The sequence below is a fragment of the Rutidosis leptorrhynchoides genome, chromosome 4, assembly GCF_046630445.1.
Source record: "Rutidosis leptorrhynchoides isolate AG116_Rl617_1_P2 chromosome 4, CSIRO_AGI_Rlap_v1, whole genome shotgun sequence".
Taxonomy (NCBI): domain Eukaryota; kingdom Viridiplantae; phylum Streptophyta; class Magnoliopsida; order Asterales; family Asteraceae; genus Rutidosis; species Rutidosis leptorrhynchoides.
The window spans coordinates 478,027,320-478,037,044 of record NC_092336.1 but is presented as its reverse complement, the minus strand read 5'-3'; the positions used below and the strand labels follow the sequence as shown (position 1 = coordinate 478,037,044).

Genomic DNA, 9,725 nt, shown 5'->3' with positions numbered 1-9,725 from the left:
TACTAATGTTGGTTAATTACGCTTAATTACATCTTAATGACAAATTAACCATGATTAGGCATAACACATAAGTGTTAATCAACAACTTGTGATCTTAAAACTTGTCTAGACATTCTTAGGATGATCACCAAGTACCAACACACATAAGCTAATGTCACTAGAACACTAATTACAATTAAAGATCATTTAGTGAGAAATTAAGGCTAAATAAATGTTTTCAAGTGTAACTAGTAAAGACTTGTAATCCTAAAATACACTTAAATACATTTAGGATGGTCATCAAGTCCCAACTAGAGATTGCTCTTCCCTTGTGCATGTGTTGGACATTAATGTGTGCTTACACATTAATCATGCAATATGTTATATTGCAAGTAAGCTTGCTAAAGCTTAAACCATAGTGTTGTGCAAATATCTATATGATTGATTTTAGAATAACTATCTCTTGCTATGTGTGAGAATTACTTGCTACTTGCTAATATGTTTAATACTCATTAATTTGCCAACTTGATTAATATGCTTGCTATGTGTTTACTAGTTAGAATACTAGGATTCAAGTAACTAGTTTACTCCAATGAATTAAGTGTAAAATGGTTCACAATACAATAATGGTCAATAATCTATTTGGTCTTGTCTAAGTAACACATTGTGTTACTTGTCCAAGTATGACTTAGCATTGATGTCTTTACACACTTAATGTTTATTTTAGAAAGACATCATTCAATTAATCTCTACTTAATCTTGAAATGAATATGACTTGTGATTAATTGAAACTAGGAAGTTAATGACATGTTGACTAGTCTTTAGGATTGAACCAATGCATTAATGAGCCTAACTAAGTCTTGACCAAACTGATATTACCCAAAATGTCAATCAAGACACTTCTCTAAGAATGTTGGGTTTACTACATTTGGAGTGTTATGTCATTTTCACTCAATAAGACCAAATCTCACACATTTAATGCATATAATACTTGTCTAGGATATTAAGTTTCTTTTGCAGGTGCTAGATGGAGTAAAGATTCCAAAATGTGATGTTCAAATCTGAGTCAAACGGCTATACAACGAATACATACTTTTGGACTGGAGCACGCACGGTCGAACCACGGTCTATCATGCCTGTGACCGTGTGACAACAGCTAGTTTTTGAATCTCAATATAAATAGCAAGCATTGAAGAGCATTTGAAGCTGACCCTCTTGCATATTTAAAAAGTTTATTTCCAGAGATCACAAGAGCTTTAATTACTACTCAAATGTGATCAAGCAAGAGAAGATTCTATGATCTTATAGATATAGAATTTGGTTGTTGTAAACTTACTAATCAAAATTGTTTATCTTGTGAGTTTACTTAGTATAATGTATGTCCTAGTATTGTCTTAGGATCATCATTTCAAATTGTATAAGTCTTGTAACTTCAATTAGTAGAAGCATAGGCTAGCTTAGTGATCTACTTCCTTAAAGGGACTTAGGAAGTTGATTAATCTTATTTGAAGATTAATACTTGTCCAAGTTGAAGACAAGTTAAGCTAGGTTGCAGTTTGTCTTTCAAAGGGATATAAAGATTAGGTTTGTTGTCTACCAAAGAAGTTGAAGACTTGTAAATCGGATCTCCACAGGGTTTGGAGAAAAGTGCTTAGTAAAGCAAGAAATCCCGATTAGTGTAATCGGAGAATGGATTAAGGTGGATTAGTTAACATTCACCCGAACCACTATAAATCCTTATGTCTATGTTCTTTACATTACTTTGATTATCATTTTGAACATATACACCACTAACCACACATATCAAGTTTGAGTTGACTTGGTTGATCATAGTTAATCAAATTTAGTGATCAATCGAAAAAGTGTTAAAAACGTATCAAGTAACTATTCAACCCCCCTCTAGTTACTTACATAGGCTATATCTCAAACGTGGATAGTCACTTTCTTTAAGTGCATTTAGTGATTCCGATTGGGGTGGCAAGGACTATGGTCGATCCATAACAGGTTATGCCATTTATCTTGGTGGCAACATAATATCATGGAAATTCGCCAAAAGTCTGTATCCCGCTCCTCCACTGAAGCGGAGTACAAGGCCATTGCAAATGCCACCTCTGAAAGACTATGGATTTGTAATTTAATGACAGAATTGGGCATTCACATTGGCTCCCCGCCTACACTTTTCTGCGACAATATTGGTGCCACTTATCTATGTGCTAACCCGGTCTTCCATAGTCGCATGAAGCACATAGCTCTTGACTATCATTTTGTGAACATATCCAAGGTGGCACTCTACATTTCCAACATATAAGCAACAATGATCAAGTTACTGATACCCTTACCAAGGCATTACCTCGACAGCCTTATCTTCGTTTTCGCTCCAAGATTGGAGTTATTGACGGAACCTTCATCTTGCGGGGGCGTATTAGCGTATCATCCTAGCTGTAGTTGCAACTACCTCTCCTTATATTGTGGATCCAAACTTCTGTTGTGATTATCCTTGTATTTAGCCAGTAGTTACATAGAGTTGTTGTACCATGTACCTATATATGTGACTGTATATCAATGAATGAGATTATGCATTCTCAAAACACTCCTCTTATACGCTTATAAGAAGTACCTTTAATAGCTTGTGCACCCTGTGTTATATACTTACTATTTTATATTAATTTTTCACAATATTTTTTCCCCACCCATTAAACTTCTTATATAAATTTGTGTTTATACTATAAATGTACAATGCATGTAGGATGCCTCCCTTTTGGACACGTTACATCACGAAGCTATATATACAATTTTGAAGCCTAAAATAGACATGCATCTAATGCTTTCGATCTTAACCTATGCCATTTCGAGGATTTCCAATGTTACAATAAAAACTCGGGTTTATCAACCACTGATGCCACTCTATTTTGTGTTTCTTCCCCCGTTTTGAGATCCATTTGTAACTTTTTAGTTGTATTTCATTGAGTAGGGTACCGCTTAATTTATAATTAGATTGAAAAACCATTTGATTGCGGTTTTTCCACACTAAGTATCCAATTACCCAAATAACCGCACGCCATATACTCTTCCTTTTGAATCCGGATGTTTGTTGAAAGTCGCCATTAAGTAATTCACACACATTTGTTATTGCGAAATTGCCAATCCCCCACCATCTAAAGATATGTTTCCAAGTCTCGAATGCTACTTTAAAAAATACTAACGCGTGGTCTATTGATTCAACGTCCTCGTCGCATATTGGACATCTTGTCGTGTGTAAGTCTATACCTTTGTTGTCAAGTTCTACCCGCACTGGAAGTCTTCTACGCATGGCTCGCCAAATAAAGATACTAATTGATTTTGGAATTAGTTTGTTGAACACTGTTTCCGCATCATTTCGCAAGTGACCGAACAATTTTTCATCGAGGGTGTTGGTGAGAATTTTCGTGTAAAAAAGCCCATCACCACTTGTGTTCCATCTCCACTTCTGTTGTGAGGTTTCTGTGTTGCTATAACTCGAAATCATTACAGTAATCATCTCTAGATCATCTCGTCCTCTTCCAAAAGGTGGGGGACTCCAATTCCAACTTATTTGCGGAATAGAGTCGATCCATCTTATCTGATCACAAACTTTAGCTTCTTTGTCATCTTCAAGCCGGTACAACCTCGGGAAATTTTCTTTGAAACATTGGTCACCAATCCAAGTGTCTTCCCAAAATAAAATGTCCCTACCATCACCTAAAATAAATTTGTGTTTATACAACTTACCCATAAACAATCAAAGTGTGAGTTGTGTAATTGATGATTTCATTGAATATGATACATCTGTATATATACAGAAAGATGTCTAGCCTATCACAACTGTCAAAGCTAAAATAAGGAAACGATATCCTTGCCAACTATACTATCATCTATTTTGAATACAATATGCACGCTATATATGTATATGATATTTCCAGCTAAACTATCTTATCTAATATAGCCCCTCAGTTTGAGCGGGAGGGAGGTCGTACGTTCAAAATGTTGCGAAAGTCTTCAAAGTAAACATGTGGTAAGCCTTTAGTAAAGATATCAGCAATCTGAAATCTTGTGGGTATATGTAGAACACGAATTTGACCACGAGCCACTTTCTCCCTTACAAAATGTATATCCATTTCAATGTGCTTTGTACGTTGGTGTTGAACCGAATTTCCAGACAGAAAAATAGCACTTACATTGTCACAGAAAACAACTGTAGCCTTATGGACAGTACAACGAAGCTCCAGTAAGACATTACGTAACCAACAAGATTCAGATACGACATTAGCCACTCCCTGATATTCTGCCTCGGCACTTGATCTAGATACCGTAGGTTGACGTTTAGCAGACCAGGAGACTAGGTTATGACCTAAAAACACACAATAGCCAGACGTGGATCTTCTTGTGATCGGACAACCACCCCAATCCGCATCCGTGTAAGAGACAAGAGTAGACAATGAACTCTTGGTGAGTTATAAACTGTGAGATAAAGTCCCTCGTATATAGCGTAGAATACGTCTTAGAGCTTGCATGTGACAATCCTTGGGATTATGCATGTGTAAGCATACATGTTGCACCGCATAAGAAATATCGGGTCGAGTGAAAGTTAGGCATTGCAATGCACCCGCAAGACTCCGATATTCAGTTGGGTTGGAATATGATGAGCCGGTGTTGGAGCTGAGTTTCCCATTCGTATCAACTGGTGTAGTGATCGTGTTACAATGTTCCATGCCAGCACGATTTAGGATGTCCTGAGCATATGATTGTTGATTCAAGAATAACCCGTGTTCGTTCGATGTAACTGAAATTCCTAAGAAGTAGCTTAGCGGCCCGAGATCTTTCATTGCAAACTCACGAGCAAACATACTAATCAACTTGGTGCGAAGTATGTTCTAGGAGGTGACCAAGATTATGTCGTCCACCTATAAAAGAAGGTATGCAGTTTGGGAGCCACGATGATAAACAAACAGAGAGTGGTCGGACCTGCTGTGATCAAAGCCAATAGATGACACATAATTTGCAAACCGTTGGTACCATGCTCGGGGGGCTTGTTTCAATCCGTATAACGACTTCTTAAGTAAACAAACGTGATCCGGTCGAGATGAGTCACGAAACCCATAGGGTTGGTGCATGTATACGATTTCATTTAAGGATCCGTGAAGAAAAGCATTTTGACGTCTAGTTTATTGATGTTCCATGATTTTGATAATGCAATAGACAGCACAAGTCGAATGGTGGCGGGTTTGACAACCGGACTAAATGTCTCGGTACAATCGATGCCAACGGTTTGTGAACGACCATCACCAACAAGCCGTGCTTTGTAACGTTCGAGTGTTCTATCGGATTTTAGTTTGTGGCAAAAAATCCACATGCTTCGAATAATATGCATCTCAGATGACCTCGGTACAAGAATCCAAGTATTATTATCCATTAATGCTTTATATTCGTCAACCATGGCCATGTTCCAATGAGGGTTCGAAATAGCATCTTTAGGAGTGCGAGGAATGGGAGATATAGTGGTTGTTGAAGATAGATTGAATGGTATTTTGGGTTTGTGAATGCCGGTCATGCTACGTGTGGTTATAGTACGAGTAGGTGGTGGAGTATTAGTAGTAGAAGAAAAATGCGTATTACATGTAGATGAAGTAGTGGACTGAGTGGAGTGAATGGATGGAGGAGAGGTAGGTTGAGGATTTGCATGCGATGAATCAGTGGAGTGAGTTGAGTGAATGGAAGTAGGAGAGTTATCATTATTTGTAGTAGGAGTGTTGGTCGTATGGGTGGAGTTTGTTGGAGAATTGACATGCGAATTATTAGTGGAAGATGGGTCTTGCAAGTTGGTCATGGGCCCAAGAGGTGGGTCATACAACATACATTGCACCTAACATACATGAACTATATTACGCATAATATAACATGCCAAGAGTCACAACATCAGAAATAAAATATGATGTCATAAAGAAACAACCATCCATACATAATGAAAAATATCCCATAACAAAATCCTTAATAAAATCCTCAGCAAAACGTCGTACATAACCCAAAAATGTATGTATAAAAGGACATTAAGTCTTATGAAATAAATAATCAATCATGAATCATCATATCACATCTGCTTAGAGCGGGTGTGATAAGCTGGGCCCGTATGAGGCTCGGCAGGAGTCTCATACTTCCTCAACTTTCCTTTCACCTCCTCCAACTCTGCCTTCAGACCACGAACTATGCTCTCAAGAGCCTCGAACTTAGCGTCCACCTCACGGTTATGCTTCCTATTCTCGAATCGAGCATTATGCTTGAAACTGATAAACGAATCCATCCTAGCTCTAATCTCGTCCATCACCTCGTTATGCGACAAGGCACGCATACAGTCGCTAAGAGCATCAATACGAGTCTCATTCGTATATGCCCTGGTCATGTGAGCGATAGTGGCCATGTAATAGTCAACTGGGTCGTCGATTAACGGCTGACGTGCACGGCGTCTATCCTAAGACGTCAGAGCAGGAGCAGGAACGGAATTGTTGCTCGAAGTCGACATCTGCACACAGTAAAACCACATACAACAAGGAAATAACATAAATAATAACTTATAATTATTCCTCATATGAAATGAAATGCATAATAATGCTATAACAAAAAGGGTCGGGCTGTAGACTAGACTCTAATGCACCCTAAAAACCACGGGTTGACCACATTAAGACTGCCTAGTTCCCTACAACCTGAGCTCTGATACCAACTGTGATGGCCCCGTCAAAACACTTAACGGCTCCGTCACTTGGTCCCACAGCTTGATCGAACTTAACTGAATTTAACAAACGACATTACATTCTTTTATTTCAAAAGTTTCCCAAAAAGAAAATATACCAAAAATATGTAGTTTAAGTAACTCAACATATTAAATACCAAAGTTAACATAAAACATTGTCAACAAAACCCATAAGATTAAATCATTCCAAAAATAGAATGCAAGTTCAAAGTTTCATAATTGTTTAATAAAATCTGCTCAAATGCATGCAGACTCTTCTAACACAGCGGAAGCATCTAACAAACTCAAGTACCCGTGAAAACATGCGAGTAAACTGTCAACAAAAATGTTGAGTGAATTATAGGTTTAAATAATTGAATAAGCTTTAGACCACATGATTTAAAATGTTAGAAAACATAAAACATTATTCCATTATCAATGAGCCACCTGGTAACCACTTAACCCTTTATTTACCCTTGCCAAACACAATAATAATATACACTGAATAAGTGTATCTACACAAAATACGAAGTACTAAACATTCCAATTATAAATTGCTAGCGCGACTAGCTCGAAATGGGGTTGTCAAACCCGATAGATCTATCTGTAGGATTCGCGTTCACCAGTAGAAACCTGTGATTATAATTACCAGATTAGGGAATATTTTTGTTCAACTCATAACGAATAATTTAAATTTAATTGCCACTTGTGTCTAAACGTAAAATAAAATGCATGTAATCACATCCCAAAAATATACTTTGAAAAGTATGTAAAAAAAACGGGACTATAACTCACCTTAATAGCAAACGAAGTAACCACACAAATATGCGAACAACAAATGAAGTAAAGTGATCAGGAATGATCACAACGTCGACCTATAAATAAAGCAGGTCGATATAAATAACTAACTTAGGTCAAGTCTTAGTATGATAGCTATTGTACGTGTTGCAAGTAGATATAGAACAATACTCAACATGCATCAGTTTGATCAGAACAGCGTACAGACACACACTTTCTATTTTTAGAAAGTTTCTATTTTTAGCAGGTTTCCATTTTTGGAAAGTTTCTATTTTTGGAAAGTTTCTATTTTAGGAAAGTTTCTATTTTTAGAAAGTTTCCAAATTTAGAAAGTTTTCATATTTAGAAAGTTGCTATTTTAGGAAAGTTTATAAGTTAGGAAAGTTTCCTTTATTAGAAAGTCAACAAAAGTCAACTGAAAGTCAAAGTCAACTGAAAGTCAACTCAAAAGTCAACCTTGGCCAAACATAGTCAACGTTAAATTTTAAAAGTATAGGTTATAATAATAATATAGGTTATAATGTTATTTAATGTCACATATGTATAATTATGTCATAACATAAGTTTAATTAAATTAAATTGAATTATTAAAGTTAACATAAGTTTAAATGATATAATTAATATAACATTAGTATTTAATTAATTAATTCATTAAATATTAGTCATAACATAAGTATTATTAATTAATAATAAATTTTAAATCATATCATAAGTATTATTAATTAATAATGAATTATTAATCATATCATAAGTTTCTAATTATAATCATTAAATCATAAGTATTTAATAATTAAATTATAATTAAATAATAACTAAGCCTTATAATAATTAAATAATTAATTAATCCTTATTATAAGTCTTATTATAATAATCTCATAATATAAATTTAATACTTACCATAAGTATTTTTCATTAATAATAAAAGTATTATTAATCATAAGTTTAATTAAATGTTTAATTAAATCATAATTAATTAATAAATGATATAATAAATATATATCATAAGTCTTAAATTAAATTAATTACTTTTTATATCATAAGTAATTTATTAATAATGAAATTCATTATTTGTATCATAAGTCATAATTAATAACCATAAGTTTTAATTAGAAGTTCACCGGGTAATAACTTGAGCCCCGGGAATCAGTTTTCGGCGAATCTTATATATATCTTCGTCTAACCAACCCACCCGACACATTAGTGTGCTCAAGAAAATCCCAAGAATAGTTACAAAGTCGTGACTTACAGCCCTTAATCAGTTTGGATCTTTAATCCGCTCAAAAACGTGTTTTAGTCATAACGGGTGATTCGTGGCTCGGATTTCGATGACCCGAACATGAAAGTTCATCCCATCATCAATCCTAACACAATAGTATACCCTAAAGACTCTAAAAATGGTCACAAAGTCAGAACATACCTGATTCAATTCGTTTTTATATTTTGATTTCAATAAAACACCATTTTAATCATAACTTATGTTCCGGAAATCGAAATAACATGAATCCGGAGTCTAAAATTAATGTCTTGATGAGAGGAACTCATCTAGACACTTTAATTTCACTTTTATATCAGTTATATTTCCAGAAAACAACAATCAAACTGCTGTCCCAAAACAATCAAACCGAAAACATGAATTAACGAGCATTTCTACGCATACAATCAACAATACAATAACATATAATCATCATACTACTAATATAAGATATAAAATCAGTAAAATAGTTGAAAAATAGAAAAGCTAGTTTTAGGGTTTATACCCTAATAGATAAGCAAAGAGTATGAACGTGTAGAGGAGAACGAGAGCAACGCGTTTATACAAACAATAGAATGATCCAAGCTTTAATTTTTGATGAAGATGATGATGAAGGTGAAGGTGAGCGACGGCCAAGGGGAGCAAGGAGAGAAGAAAACACAAAAATTAGAATGTGAGAATGAGGAGTGTAAACTAGGTTTTGTCTCCCAAAATCACAAGTTTGGAAAAATGGCACAACACCCCCATCCATGAGGGTTTCGGTTGAACCATAGGGTGGTATGGGTCCCACATAGCCCAAATTTGAATAACTTGTATTTTCTTGTGGCCCGAATGCCCGATCGAAGCCCGAAACGCGAAAACACTAATACGCGATCAAATAATCGGAGAGATAACAAATACGCGACGAAAAATATATATAAATACTATATATAAATATATGACATTAAAATATCATAT

The 9,725-nt window shown here is 35.2% G+C and overlaps 1 protein-coding gene and 1 pseudogene across 1 annotated transcript; both read right to left on the bottom strand.

The window, feature by feature from the left end:
• Positions 1–2,185: 2,185 nt before the first annotated feature.
• LOC139842320 (uncharacterized) lies at positions 2,186–3,730 on the bottom strand. Its single transcript, XM_071832471.1, has 2 exons — positions 3,247–3,730; positions 2,186–2,268 (listed from the first exon to the last, which is right to left on the bottom strand). The coding sequence occupies exons 1-2, from the start codon at positions 3,728–3,730 to the stop codon at positions 2,186–2,188; spliced, it is 567 nt and encodes a 188-aa protein (XP_071688572.1).
• Positions 3,731–3,944: 214 nt separating this feature from the next.
• Positions 3,945–4,841, bottom strand: LOC139842319 (uncharacterized mitochondrial protein AtMg00810-like; annotated as a pseudogene).
• Between the last annotated feature and the right edge of the window lie 4,884 nt (positions 4,842–9,725).